This window comes from Neopsephotus bourkii, unplaced genomic scaffold, assembly GCF_033783945.1.
Source record: "Neopsephotus bourkii isolate Nb327-2 ecotype Australia unplaced genomic scaffold, CSIRO-AGI_Nbou_v1 NB_768, whole genome shotgun sequence".
Classification (NCBI taxonomy): Eukaryota; Metazoa; Chordata; class Aves; order Psittaciformes; family Psittacidae; genus Neopsephotus; species Neopsephotus bourkii.
The window spans coordinates 2804346-2820352 of NW_026901264.1; the positions used below are offsets into that span (position 1 = coordinate 2804346).

The window sequence follows — 16007 nt, forward strand, 5'->3', positions numbered from 1 at the left end:
TTAAATGGATTGCCTAGGGATGCTTTATTTGTTGCAAGTGCCATGTCATTTTTCACTCATCTGGAAGCTGTGCCTGGTTCTGGTGTCTGTTGAAAAGCTTGGCAATTTTGATTGATGTCTCCTAAGCCTTCAAAACTTCCATGTTGAGTTTTTGTTTTGAAAATTTTCCTGGATTTTAACTTTTATTGAAGCTTTTGGGTGGGGGGGGGCACAGTATATTTTTTTTTCTTCGGGTTTTTTTTTTTTTCAGTGGGAAACAGTTAATTGCAAATTCTGTGCATGTGTTTCCATATGCAGAGTTCCTTCTAGCCGTTTTGGATATTCATTTAGCAGATTCTTTTGATTGCTTCTCCAGTTTTTATATTTGGAAAGCATTGTCTCCTATAGTAAATGGGGTAGGGAGAGAACAAAACTGGGCCCACCTTGCCTAGGAGTAGTTATTTTACCTTGTGGGTATTACAGTTTCATTTATTTAATGTCTGATGCATACTTGTGTATACTTTACTTCTATTGACTAATCCTGAGTTTTGGCACTGCAGAGCAGGCTAAGGTGAGCCTAATTTTCCTTTGCTGGAATGAGTGCCTGGGCCACTACTTTCATGTTTTATAAATAGCATCTGATACTTTTTAGGTTTGAGTTTCTGAAGAATTAGAAATGGCAACTAAGTTGACTGTCCTGTAACTTTGTGATGAGGTGAATTGCCGCAGCTCAGTAAGAGTACCTTCTGGTAGCAATGAGCTTCAGCTCTCTTAGGTTTAATAAATTAATAAAAGACAGGGAGAAAAAAAATCATTTGTAGAGAAGATTGTGGCAGAACATCATTGGTATTCCCTATCCTAATGAGCTAATTTTATGAGGAGGAAGAGGGCTTTTCTAAAAATATCTGAGGAAAACAAGGGAAGAATTGAGGAAGAAAAAGAATAGCTCTGAGGTCAGTAGCAAGAGGCAAGTAGTAAAGGCAAAACTGTAAAAAGTTCTGAACCAGATACATGGTTTTCTAGGCGATATACTCACATTTCAGTATGAATTTGTGCTCACATGGCACTAAATAGCCACATGAGAGACACCACTGCAGTCAGGTGCTGCAGCCTCCACAGAGTAGTTTCTCCCCCCATTTTGGTCAATGTAGGACATCAGGTGATTAAAGAAAACTTTTCCTATCAGAGAATCAAATAGGCTGGAAAAGATCTTTAAGATCATCAAGTCCAACTGTTACCTAGGACTGCCAAGCCCACCACTAAACCATGTCAAACATATATGAGTACCTACCTAACTGTAACCCTCTTATATGACAAGCAACATTGTCAGTCTTTTTCCTTTAATTCAAGTGGAAGTGACTATTCAAAAATTTGCGAAGTCATAGAATCCCGGACTGGTTTGGGTTGGAAGGGAGCTTAAAGCTCATCCAGTTCCAACCCCCTGCCATGGGCAGGGACAGCTTCCACTAGACCAGGTTGCTCCAAGCCCCATCCCACTGGCCCTTGAACACTGCCAGGGATGGGGCAGCCACAGCTTCTCTGGGCAACCTGTGCCAGCGCCTCAGCACCCTCACAGGGAAGAGCTGTTTCCTAATAGTATCTACTCAAAGAAGGAAGTATGATTAGTAATCTTCAAAATGTGGCTCAAGTCTGCTGTAAAAAATGGGGGCTTTAATGTGTTTGTTGTCCCTCATTTTGGAAAAATGGCACAAATTTACGTTATTCCATGTGATTTCAGAGCATGGGTGTAAGAGACTACCTTTTGGGTTTTAATGTGAACCTGGCAGCATTTTTCCAGGATACCATCATATGTTTCACTCACACTTTCACATCCTGCATGTGAAACTACATGCACACACATCAAGAAGACAAGATTGTAAAAGGAGCGTGACTGGGGAATTGTTTTCATGCTATTTGATAGGAGTAATTGCGGACACTGCTGTTTCAAAGCAACTGCAGTTATATTATACTATGTCAACAAAAGTCACTTTTGCCATATGGAAACCTAATTACTTCAGAATGATCTGTTAGAAAGTACTTGTGAGATAGTCAGGCCATTTATACAAATCAGTAAAAAATATTTGCCTGTGACGCCTTTAAGCTTTCATGCGTTATAGATTGAACGTTACCCTGACAGTTTTGGAAATATTAAAAAAGTAGACTTCTATTTAAAAGGTGGGAGGGAAATTTATTAGGTGATCAGAAAATACGAGTGTTTCTGTATGATTTTTGTGATCAACCTGATTGTGCTGTTGTTGAATAGAGAAGAGGGTGTTTCTGTTGCGGTTCTCTTCAGCAAGACCCTAATATTGTGGGAAATGCAATGAAATATAGTTTCCTATGTTTTAGTGACATCGTGTGAGGCCAGGAATATTTATCTGTGTAGTATTTGTTTCCTAAAATGACTTAGAGCTTGTATTTTTTCTTTTCCTTAAATAATGTAAGCTTTTTCCGTCTGTAGTCCAGGACAAGCCTCATTTTTAATATTGCGAGTTTCTCTTCTGAGTTGTTTAGGGCACCCATTAATCAGACAGTTTTTCAGTTGTCTGAGCTTCATGGTGAAGCTAAGTTGCCTGATGTGTTTAAAGGTCTATCGTAGTTGTCAAGCTGTAGAAGTGTAATTTGTGGATAGTTAGCAGTGGTTTATTTGCTGACTCTAACTGCACAGATATCATATGATTTGTATTGAAATGTGATATATAAAGACTTCTATATAACCTACATAGATTTCATCTGTATTTTCATATGTAGATGACATCAATACAGATTTCATGTATACACATAAGCCCTCTGTTTTGAGTTGCTTTTTTTGAAAGCATTTCTATAGTCAGTCAGTATGATCTGCCTAAATCAGAAAACATAAAATATTTAGAACCAGATTTATTCATGTGTTAATACAGGAGAGCCTCAGTGACCCAGCAGAAAACTAGTTTTCTGCGTTCCTGCCAGGCATTGCAAAGCCTTCCCAACAGCCCCTTAAAAGAAAAGCAGAGCAGTTTCTCCCTGATATCTCCTTGCTTCTAGCTGCTTTCGTAGTGCTGAGGGCATCTCTGCCAAGGAGCAACTCCTGGTTTCCAGGACTAGTCTGACAATGTATTACTTCAAATACTCAAGTAGTAATGGGAAAAGAATTTCATTATGTTTAATTTTAATGGTATTAAACTAGTTTATAGCTGCTGGTAGTTTGCTTCTGTGAGAATATGAAGCAGCGTGTTGTATCTACAGTGGATGTTCTATGTATTTAAGGTACAGTACTATGAAATGGCACCTCTTTGAATTTATTGACAAGACAGTCAATTATAAACTAGCTAAGTATTTCTGAATGGATTGAGTCCAATGAAACACTGCAAAACACAGAATACTTGCTGTTAGGACCTGAGGGGACCCTAACGGTGTTGACCAGCCTCACTTGGTATCTCAGCCTGCCCTCTATGCCTGTGGCCCAGGAGCTACCTTTGTCCTTACCCCCACTTTTGCCTAAGCTAAGCTGTGGACAGACCATCTCCATCTGTTCTCTTAGCTGGCTGGGCTTTGTGACTGAAGCATCAGCTTCTGCTGTAGCCTTGCCCCTGGGCTTATGTTCTGCTTATCAGTCAAACATCCCTGGCAGTGTTCAAGACGAGGTTGGATGGGGAGCAACCTGGTCTAGTGGAAGGTGTCCCTGCCCATGGCAGGGAGTTGCAACTCAGATGGGTTGGAACCCAGACCATTCTGTGATTCTGTAACACTAGAACCTGACTTGTCACCTTATTTTGTCACAAGGCAGCTGGCTAAAGCTGTTATGCCACCAGCAGTGCCCAACTTGGGTGCTGTGGGACTGCTCCATTGCCAGTGAGGGCTGCCACCACCTGTGCTGGGGTTACACTTAGCTCCTGCCTCATCTTCCTTCACAGAGCAGCAGAACTCTTCCTGCTCCTGGTCTGTTTCCCATCTTGCTCTCTGCTGCTGTTTCTTAGCCAGTTAAACATCCCTGCCCACACTGCTTGTTCCTCTCCTGTGCTGGAGGAAGTAAGGTCAGGTTAGACCTTTGCTAAGGAAATTATTTTCAGGAAGGAACTTTATTTTTTTTTTCCATGTTTTTTGTAAGGTTTTAGTAGAAAATCATGGAACAAAGGGCTTGTTTTGACAGCTTTTCTCTGAATGCAGACAGGACTAGTTGACCTTCCTCCCACACTCTGCCAGAGAATTTTGTCTGACTCCTTTCAACAGAAGTGGGTTCTCTTTTAAGGTTATTAGACTTGTCCAATTAAAGTCTCCTGAGGAAGGATGTAGGTGGGACAGAGGTGGACAAATTACTTCTTCATAAAGGCTGTTAAATCGCAGTTCAACATGTGAAGCAGTCTGTGGAGTATAATGTGAATTTACATCGGGGTGCAGATACTCAGTTTCTTTGAAGACATTAGCATGATGTGAAAAGGGTGCTAGGCTAGAAATATGTCTAGTGCTACCAGCTTTGGGTTTTATTCCTCTCTTACGAAAAGAAAAGAAAAAGAAACCAAAGCCCTGGTCTGTGAGGAACTGAGCACCCCCACTCCCAGAAGAACAGAAAGGGATTTAAAATACTGGCTCAAAAGTTGCTTGTGTTTTGATGTGTAAGGTTGTTCCGTATCCAGAGCCCCTTGGAAGAATTGAGGTTTCATTGGGCTTTATGTATTCTGGATTTAGTGAATAGCTGTCTTCATTTCCCTACTTCCTCCTTCCTTTTTCTCCCTTATTCTGAATAGTCCAGGAGGTGATGTGATGTCTGTGACACAAGGTTTACTTGTATTTTTCTATAAAATATGATGTAAAATGGTCAGTGTTTTCTGCTAATACAATACAGAAAAGTATTACTATCTCCTCATGTTTGCAATCTGGTTTATCAGGTATATAGAGGTGAGTAGAATCATAGAATCATAGAATAGTTAGGGTTAGAAAGGACCTGAAGATCATCAAGTTCCAACCCCCCTGCCATGGGCAGGGACACCTCACACTAAACCATGTCACCCAAGGCCTTGTCCAACCTGGTCTTGAGCACCGCCAGCAACGGAGCATTCACAACCTCCCTGGGCAACCTATTCCAGTGCCTCACCACCCTAACAGGAAAGAATTTCCTCCTTATATCCAATCTAAACTTCCTCTATTTAAGTTTGAACCCGTTACCCCTTGTCCTATCACTACAGTCCCTAATAAAGAGTCCCTCCCCAGCATCCCTATGCATCTAGGGTACTCTATGCAATTACATTGCTTCTATCATGTGTCTAATACAAAATCCTACAGAAACTGACAACATTAGTGTGCTACCAGCAGCTGTTGTAAGGGCAAGCTTACTCCAGTGTCTTTTTCCCTGGCTGCATTTCCAAGAATTATTTTGGACTGTTAAAACCAGATTTTTGGACATAGACCTAGGAACTAATAGAGACCCTATTTTCAGTTTTCTGTCTCTTAACTCACTTGCCATCAAGTAACTACTGACTCCAGAAGGAAATAGTTCATAAAGCAGCACATTCAAATGGACTTGGCCTCTGAATTCCTCCATGGTTTAGATGTTCCTAATGTTGGGTAGTAACAATGCTTCATTTTTTAATTCTTTCTTCATTTTGCCCTGGATGATGACTACTTTTCATTTTAAGGAAAAGAAACCTTGAATGAGAACTAAATGCTGAAGTATTCTTTTTACATGTCTCAGTAAATGTACCAATGCAAGCAAAATGCTTGGTGTCATTACTGTTTGCTTCAGATACTGATAGCGTCTCCTCCAATACCAAATCATATAAATTAACTATTCTGGAACAAGCTGAGCATGTCTCCATATTAGAGCTTAATCTCTTTGCTATTAGATTGCATTTTTTATTGTGAATAGGGGGCATCTACGTGTTGTTAAATGAGAGACTGTGATGTTTCTGAAGTGCTTATGGCCTCAAGACCTATTGCTTTAGACCATGCTTTTCTCCTAATATACACCTGAAACTAATTAACCCTTGATTTTGGGAAAGTTCAGTTCCAGGTTTAAAGTCTGTATTTATAAAGTTGGGTGGGTTTTTTGTTTGTTTTGTTTGTTTATTCAGTGAACTGGACCAAACAGGAATTCCCAAATTTGTAGTTGCTAATATTCTGAAGAAGTTGTTAATATTTATTCAGCCTATCATGTTGCTTTTGAAAAGACTGTGGTTAACAACTTCATCACTTCTCATTCTTCCTTGCTTGCAGTTTTTTAATGGACAAGGAAATACGTTGGTGGCAGTCACGCATCTATACAAGATCTGCATATTGATTTCATAACACTTAAGTATTGCCTGGTCTAGTGGAAGGTGTCCCTGCCTGTGACAGGAGAGTTGAACTGGATGACCTCTAAGATTGCATGAACCCAAACCATCCTAGAGTTCTATGATTATGTTAACATGTATCATTTATCTAAATAGAGAACTTCTGTTTTTCAGACCTTACCAGTGAGAAAGATTCCATGCAAAGCCAATGCTCCTTCAGGGTCTTTTTTTGCACGGGACAACACAGCAAATTTCTTATCCTGGTGCAGAGATGTGGGGGTGGATGATACCTGCTTGTTTGAATCCGAAGGTTTGGGTATGTATTTGTTTATATAGTAGTTGGTAATTGTAAATAACTTTTGTATTTGCCTTTGAAGACAGAATGGCTCTCTTACTAGAGCCTGACTCCAAATCTGACCTGTGCCCAACTATGTTAATTCTGTCCCTTATCTGAAGCTTGAACAAATAAAATACATATCCTCTGAAATTCATAAGTACATGAGGCAAAAATATCTTGCTGTGATTTCTTGCACACAGATGATTTTTGATCCTGCACCCACTTTTTTGACCATGGAATGCAGTTCCTTAGTTAGCTGTATAGGGTGGTGTATTTCTGTTTCAGGAGAGTGGATTGTCAGTGCAGGCTCTATTTTGGCTGGAGACATTTAGCTATTCATGGAGCTTCAGTGGGTTGTGCAGAAGGCAAGAAAACAGGAAATTTTTTCTGTTGCCTGTACTGACCTTTTTTCCACCAGATTCTCTTGTTCAGCTCTGGATAAAAATTATCCAACAGTAGTGCTTCAGAGCGTTCCAACAAAAGAATTGGACTGCTTTAGGAAATCACTGTTCTTCGTGTCTTCATGAAGAACAACTACAGTTCTTCATTATTTTAACTTTTCTGTCTTCAAAGGAAATCTTACAGCAAGAGTTTTTTAGCCAAATACCATGAAATGAAGAGAATCAAATGTTTGTTTGTTAGCTGAACTCAGATGAAAGTGCAGAGAAGTTGTGATGATAGACAGCTCTGTTTCTATGGAAGATAAATGAACATACTGTGATGAATCAAGAGGCTTCTTTGTTCTGTTGGTTAAAAAGTCTTTGCCTTTTAAAGTTCTTATCTGTGTGATCTGTTTCCCTTCTTTTACAGTCTTACTCTTCTAGCACAACTATTTCTGAAGCAATTTTTTTTCTTCTCCATTTTTCTATTTTTCTTCATTTTTCTATTATTGCATTCTGTGAGGGTTTTAAATTATTTTGTATGTCCAGGAGAAAATGCTTGGCAGAAGAGAAATTGGTATCAATCAAAAATAGGAGGATATATGTATTGTCTCTGTTTTGTTAATTAAATCCTCAAGTTGAATTTCTTATTGGATGTGGTAAATCACGCAGAAGATGAACAGCAACTGTGTTTCCAAAGACTTGAAATAATGGAGTAATTGGGCACTACCTAGGACAAAGAAACTTGCAAACACAAGTATGAAGGAGCCCCAAACCTCCAATGTCTGAGATAAGCAGAAGAACTCGTGGTTAATAAAGCACTTGAATTAATTTATACTTTGTACTACTATGGTAAACCCAGGAGTTTACCATTGTTCCAGTAATAGATTAACTGCAAAATTGAGAGCATTTTGTATAAGGAATTTGCTTGCACATCATTATGAAACAAGTTCTTGTTTAGATATGGAATTGGCATAGCTGAAATACCAACATTCTCTGGATAAGTTAATTTTTACACTTACACAGTGCTTTGACTGCTGCAGTAGAACACGGAGTGCAAATGCACCTGGCAAGTTGATATTCAAGATGAACATCTTCGTCTCTCAGAAGAGTGAAATGAAATTGCAGAATTACATGTTGTGCTCTGTTAGATTTGTTCGATTAGTAACTTTCTTGTCCGATTGAAACTAGGTTCTGTTGTCTTCCTTCTCCAAGTGCTCCTGTTTATGTACTCGTTGAAAAGACTTGCGGTGCTGGAAATAGGATTAGGACTCAGTAATATTTTGACTCATTTTTCTAGAGTTGGGAAGGGGGTAGTAGCCATGCCACTTCTAAAAATGTTAAAAACAGATGCTCCTCCCTCAGTTTGTGCTAGAACTCATAGAAGTGTTGATTTCACTTGAGGATTTTTTACAGCATTAGAAAGAATGATGAATCATAGCAGTTGCCAATCTAAAGCTTTTGTGTTCCTCTCTCTCCCACAAATCACTTCTCCACTGCATAGGGAATAAAATTTCAGCAAAGGTAAGTAATATATCAAGTGGTGAGAAACGTGTGTGAATGACATCTAAGTGTTGGCACTGCCTCATGGAATTTTGATGTGTTTTTTTTTCTTTATAATAAATGTGGTGAAATTATGGTTACAGAGGTAACTGGGTTTTGTGTTTCCTTGTGATTTTTCTCCATAGCTCGCAAACTGTATTGATATGTAAATTGCTAGTGATAAAGCAGCAGCTTCTGTCTAGATTGAGGAACCCCACTGTGTTCATGTTCTTAATTGACTTGACTTTTACCTTTCTTTTATATTCTGTTCCTGCCGTATGTATCCAAATACTGTATTATTTAATTAGATGCAAATAGTGTTGTTTTGTTCATACCACTGTATCTCATAAGGCATTCCTGAGGCCTTTTTCTGTCAAATTTGTTTACTGCCATTATAAGAGCAGTTTTGACGTGTCTGTTCAGAGGTCAGCAAAACTAGATAGGTGCTAACCAAGAAATTAACTGCTATTATTTCTCATTATTTAAAAATATATTCTCATCGTGATGAGTTCTGAAGCCTTGGAAATCATGTAAGCATAACTGCACACAAATGCTTCCAACACTCCCACGTTTTTAGCATTCAGACTAATCATGGGTTCAAATGTTCTGTTGCATTTGGGCTGTTCAGCTGAGCTAAACAAGGAAATGGGATCAAAGACTTTGTTCAGAATAAGTAGAAGGGGAAAAAATACAAGTGATATTTGCTGGGCTGGTAGATAAAATTATGTCCTCTGATCAGTAGAGTTACTTTAAGGGTCCTTGAAAGAGATCAGTAAAGAGCTCAGAAGTTTAAAAACAATGCAGTTAAGACATAATTAACTATAAATTAGTAGCGCAGTAGGATGTATTTTGTCTTGCTGAATGTTACGATGCGTTAACATAGCTTAAAATAAAAATAAATTAGAAATACAGTTTTCTGTAAAGACTGAACAAGACAGCCAGGGTTGACTGATAGCAATCTATGTGTCTTGCCCTTAGCTTATTGCAGAGACCTGGCAGGAATGTGTCAAGAGTTATGCCCTTGCAAAGAAAAGATGGATGGTGTACCTGTTTTATCAGTTGCCAAAAGATAATGGTAACAAATATAGCACCACAGTATGTAGGTAACATCTGGAATGCTGCAAAAATAAAGTGAGACCCTGATTGCTCCCTGCACGCATTGACCAATTCAGTGTGCTTTTCATAAGTATTTGTTTTAGTTGGTGTACTTAAAGAAGACCAATAAGCTTTGATACCAAAAACTAGGATCCAGAGTCCAAATTTATATCATCTGGGAAAATCTGGAGATGCCTGTCTTTGGGGTTCTCTGGATGTTTCAGCAGCCTGAATTTGTGCCATATCTAGGACTTGGGACATGATGCATTATCTCTTTGCAGTCTTAAGGAAAGTAATACTAACTGTAACACCTCTGTTTGCATGCTGTATATATTTTTTTAAGTTCCTTTTTGTAGGTTTTAGAGCAGCAGATCCAGACAGCTATGGTAGTAACATTTCTGGAAGCATTATAGATGGATATATTTGTAGTTATGGTGCTCAAGCCTGAAGAGTGTAATACTCAAAGAAAGCTCTTCTTGGCCAAGTAAAGAATGGTAAGAATTTCTGTTACTGCTTTATTTAAAGTGAACTTAAAGCATTCAGTTATGAACTCTTTGTTGGTAACGGTGTTGTTGGATGATTAAAGGATTTGGAAGCAGTGAATACTCTGCATCTCTTCTATGACAGAGTCCACCCATCAAGACAAGGGTTTGCCAAATGTGCCAGCATGTTAATGTGCATCATTTGCTTTGGAAGTCATTGGATGATAGTGCTGTATTAAGGTTTTGTGCTTGTGTATTCTGTAACTTTGTGTGTACACACAATATGTGATACAGTGTGTGACATGGACTTCTTTTGGTGCAACTTTGATTCAAGTTTAATGACAGGTTCCCTAAACAAAAACATCTAGTGCCTTGATGGAAATAATTGACTTAATCACTGATGTTTCTGGTACCTATTCTGATGTGATCTTTTTTTTTTTTTTAAAAAAAGAGGCTTTTTTTTTTACATACATTATTCTTGTTTATCTATTTTCATAAATTGAAGTATTTTGACCATTCTTTCACAGTGACACATTTACAGCTTGTAACAGCGTATTGAATTTTACACGTAGTTGCAATCAGAATAAGCCCTTGTCCTGCCTTTCACAACATTTTACTAAACTTATAATACAGTCTAATATGCCTTGTTTTGAGGATTCTAGAAGCATCCTGGACACTGTTATTACCATTAGATTAGCACCTTAAGTTAATGTATTTCCATAAATTATTAATATCTGTGATTTCTAAATTCATTCTAGAATAATTCATTATTATCGGTAGATTTACTGTGTTTGAAACCTTAATTCTTTTGAGATTCACACAAGTGATAGTGCTGAAACAGGGGATGGAGACAACTCCTTGATTTAAGTATATCATAGTCTAACTCCTGGATGCAGAAGTGAGGATATGTCTGGGATATGTTGAACAGAGTATGTTTTGTCAAACACTGTTTAAAAATAGGAAAAAAAAAAAAAGGAGAAAGACAACATGAAGAAGGATCATGGGATCAACCTTTCGAAAATCTTCCCTGAATGTGTTGAATTCTGATGGCAATTGGAAGACAATAAGTATTAAGCTCCTTTGGAAAATCTCTTTGCTTTCAGTGAGGTAAAAATGCTTCAGAAATATGAACAGCAGATAGGAAAGAAATTAGATACAAGGGAGGAGAACAAGAGGTGATTGATCAGGAGAAAAGGACCTGTAAAATAAAGAAGGGGCAGCAACAAGATGGAAACATTATGGAGAAATAAGTTATAGCCGGAGAGGAACAGGGATAAAAGCTTGCTAGGAGCTGAAAAGGAACTATGGTTAAAAAAAAAGAGCCCCTGGAAGTAGTTTGAAAAGATGCAGGCAATGAGGACAGCAGGTGAGAAGTAACTGAAATGAATGAAACGTAAAGCAAAATGGTCTGTAACTGTCAGGACACCTAAAATAAGCTGGACTTGTATGCATGATTTCTAAATCTTCACATGGCTTTCTTGTCAGGCAAATGCTGTCAGTGAGAGTCTCTGGCAAGGTGGGTATTTCCATTCATTTTATGCAGTAGATCTGTGTAGTGTACGTCTCCTACATTTAGAATTTGCTACATGCCTGTGGTTACTTAGTTGGTTCATTCCTCTTGCTAATGTCAGATGGGGAGGTCTGGCCAAGGGTTCTCCAGGAATATTGTTTTATTCCCCCTGTGGAAGCTTGAAAACGTATATGAAATTGGATACAAAAAAATACATTAATGATGCAAAGTGAAATACTTGGCCTGTAATTAAGGCTGGCTGTACTGCATTAGTTAAACTGTAACTGTCTGATGTGGTCATGGGTTATTTTTCCCCTACAATAGCTGTGTTCTCTTTAGGGTAGATCTTGGTTTAGTATAGTTCATGAACTGAAATAAACTCATAACTGGTATGTTGTTCTCTCCTGACGTGCTTCATTGTTGTAAAAACCTGAAGGTGTTTGGAGAATGGTGCAAGATGCAGAAGGATAGTATTTTGTTGGTGCTACTGAATGACATCAGCAGAAGTGACTGTGGCTCCGTCACGTAGCTCCCACATGCAGCCAGAGCAGCCATATCAGACTTTGTAGTGGGATCACTGGTTGTGTTGGCTTTGAATTCATGCAAAATACAGGATTAGGAAACTCAGCAGTACCCTAGAGACCAGGCAGTAAGTATTTTAGAATAGTAGCTATATAAATGTGCTTTTTTATATTTAATACTTATACTTTAATTGCATGTGTAGAAAAATCTTAATTTTTATTTTTTATTTTTCTTTGAATTCTTTACAGCACAGATTAGTACTGTTGTGGAAATGAATTGTTGACTGTCAATTTTAAAGGCTGTGCAGTGAATTGTGTATGTGGCCATAGATGGAATGAAGTTGGTTTCTAAAAATCCTTGTTCAGCTGCCAGTATTTACTGTGTCTAGCTGCATATAAATTGCTGCAATTACAGCAAATGTGTTGCTTAGCAAATGTCTGTCTGCCATGTGAGGTACCTGGGATTAACTAAAAAAGTTGAGGTGGTGCCTATTACTGAAGTGCCACTATTAACATAGATGATAGTAAGTAATTCAGAAAGCGGTAGCTGTAGATCCCCAGGTATAATAGAATGCCATGGGTACAGGTGTTACATTTCAGTCTGAGCTTCAGAATGAATTGTGTGTAGTCATCAAATTATATTAGTTATTAAAATACACACATATGTACAATTAGATATTTTTAAGCCTGAATGTAGTGTGGTTAGCCATGAACTCCAGTATAGTCAGAATACAGATGTGAATTAAATCAGAGCACATCAAGAATTAAAATATTAATGCATTTTCTTTAGTGGCATACTTATTTTAAATAATAAGAGATTTTGACACTGCGTAGTGCTTCTGAAATAGTTTTTGCATCTCTAAGATATCTTGAAGTGCTTTGAAAACATAAATTAGCTCAACCTCTGTAAGTAAAACTGGGGAAGGAAGTGTAAGAAACGTTGCTCTTTCTGTCTTCTAGATGGAAAAGTGTAAAGGTAGCTTTTTTCCCCAGAAGTTTAAAAGGCAGCCTTTTGAAAGTGACTGTAAATATTGAGTTGTTTCTGGCATTGCTGAATGGCACCAAGCAAAAAGTATGTCAAGATCAATACTCAGAAATCAAGGCACTCAAAAGTGCTGCTTGTTCAAAAAGGCTATGATCTGATTTGCTTGCTCAAGGTTATCCTGAACTTTTGGGATGAAGAGAATGGTCCAAGAAATGCAGTCTGGAATCTCTCTGACTTTAGCTTTAACTCCTGAGCAGTTTCTTGTGAGGTTGTAGCCCATTAAAAAGACAGTCTTTGGGGGGGGAAAAAAATGCAAATTTTTGTTGGAGAATCCAAATTATTTCCAGTGGGTATTTCAGTACACAAAATGACATTTGTTTGTCTCTGAAATTCCAGAATACATAAACTGGTATAGTCCTCAGGAATGCTAATGTTTTTTTGTTGGAAGTGCTGTGTCATCATCTTCTCATTGGATGACCAGATGTTTGTTGTGGTTCATTGTTGCCTCCACAGCTCTTCATCCTCTCATGACTTTACGATGTCACGTTGTGCTATGTGAAATGCATGAAATGTGTCTCAATTATGTCAAGTCAGATTTGCTAAAAGACTTGGAATTTTCTTTGGGTAGAAGAGCTTTAAGTATTGAAAGAAAACCACTTTACCTTTCTTAATCAAATCTTCCAGTTCTATTTGTGGATTTTTTTCCCATAAGGTATTACTTGAGCCTCTTTTTCTCCTCAGATGTGCATATGTGTGAAATGTAATTCATAAATATTGGACTCCTCTTGGCTATTCCAAAACTAGTTTATTCTATTTATATTTGGGGGGGATGCCTTATTTCTTAAGGTTTATTTAGGGGCAGTCCCAACTGGTTTCAAACTAAAGCAGAGGGATACATTTCTAGGGTCATGAATGTATGTGATACTTGAAAATGCTCATTAATAGTAAAGGTAAATATTTCATAAAATTATTGATATGGCAAGGAAGAATATTGAGCATAGTTGAATGTCTAAGTCTGCATCTTTTATATTTGTAATAACAGGTACTTGAAGGGTAAAAGTATTTTCCTAGTGCAGTGCCATTTTAGTTTTCATGCTCTGCAGTTTCACTTCTGGAAATACAGTTGGATGAGATGAGAGAGGAAAAATGCACACATCTCTAGTAAAAGGTAGTGGGATGAGCATTCAACTAACAACTTTCTATGCATTTATTCAAGTCAATTAAGCGTGAAGTTGAAGTTGCAGAAGCTGAAGATCTGCCTCAGGGCATTAGTTATTTAGAGATGTGTAAGTCTGGATTCATATTCTAGATCATGCACACATCATAGGGTGAAGTAATGACTTTGAGAGCTTTAACTAGACATTGCAATGTCTTTTTCAGGTATGGGATTTTTTTTCCTTTATGCATTTGATTTAGATGAGCCTTTAGATAATCAGAATATTTATACAGCAAATGTCTTAACTCATTAAAGGCAAATCATAGAATCATAGAATAGTTAGGGTTGGAAAGGACCTTAAGATCATCAAGTTCCAACCCCCCTGCCATGGGCAGGGACACCTTGCTCTAAACCATATTACCCAAGGCCTTGTCCAACCTAGCCCTGAACACTGCCAGGGATGAAGCATTCACAACCTCCTTGGGCAACCTATTCCAGTGCCTCACTGCCCTAACAGGAAAGAATTTCCTCCTTATATCCAATCTAAACTTCCCCTGTTTAAGTTTTAACCCACTTCCCCTGTTTAAGTTTTAACCCGTTGCCCCTTGTCCTACCACTACAGTCCCTAATGAAGAGTTCATCCCAGCATCCCTATAGGCCCCCTTCAGATACTGGAAGGCTGCTATGAGGTCTCCACGCAGCCTTCTCTTCTTCAGGCTGAACAGCCCCAACTTTCTCAGATGATCTTCATATGGGAGGTGCTCCAGTCCCCTGATCATTCTCATGGCCCTCCTCTGGAGTTGTTCCAACAGATCCATGTCCTTTTTATGTTGAGGACACCAGAACTTCACACAATACTCCAGGTGAGGTCTCACAAGAGCAGTGTAGAGGGGCAGGATCACCTCCTTCGACCTGCTGGTCACACTCCTTTTGATGCAGCCCAGGATACGGTTGGCTTTCTGGGCTGCAAGCGCACACTGAAGCCGGCTCATGTTCATTTTCTCATCGACCAGCACCCCCAAGTCCTTCTCTGGAGGGCTGCTCTGAATCTCTTCTCTGCCCAGCCTGTAGCTGTGCCTGGGATTACTCCGACCCAGGTGTAGGACCTTGCACTTGGCATGGTTAAACTTCATGAGGTTGGCATCAGCCCACCTCACAAGCATGTCAAGGTCCCTCTGGATGGCATTCCTTCCCTCCAGTGTATCAACCGAACCGCACAGCTTGGTGTCATCAGCAAACTTGCTGAGGGTGCACTCAATCCCACTATCCATGTCAGTGACAAAGATGTCGAACAAGACTGGTCCCAACACTGATTCCTGAGGGACACCACTCGTTACTGGTCTCCAGGCAGACATTGAGCCATTGACCACAACTCTTTGTGTGCGGCCCTCCAGCCAGTTCTTTATCCACCGAGTGGTCCACCCATCATATTGATGTCTCTTCAATTTTGTTGCTGTTTCTTTTATGTTATACAAATATTCATACAATTTTTTTTTGTGTCAGTTCAATCTAAAGTATGATTTGATGATTGTGGAAATTTATAAAACCTGAATTTTATCCACAACATGAGGTATTTGCTGTAGTAAGTATTTCTGGAGAGAAGATCACAATGACTCTTTCCTTTTTTCTTTTCCTTTCTTCTTTTGGGGAGTTGATTATGCAGCCAGCCATAGACTTTTCCTCATTTCTTGATTTTTGGATTTTGCTTATGTGTTTTGCTGTACTTCTCTACAGAACATTATCAGAATTGTGGGAGAAAACAAGAATAATAATTA

General features: G+C 38.7%; 1 protein-coding gene across 4 annotated transcripts in view; it reads left to right on the top strand.

The window, feature by feature from the left end:
• GAS2 (growth arrest specific 2) overlaps nt 1–16007 on the top strand; it is a 109222-nt gene that overhangs the window by 46249 nt on the left and 46966 nt on the right. For all 4 annotated transcript variants that reach the window (XM_061355039.1, XM_061355037.1, XM_061355038.1 and 1 more), the window contains exon 4: nt 6399–6540. In XM_061355039.1, coding sequence (XP_061211023.1) covers nt 6399–6540 — 142 coding nt within the window. The remainder of the gene's footprint in view (nt 1–6398; nt 6541–16007) is intronic.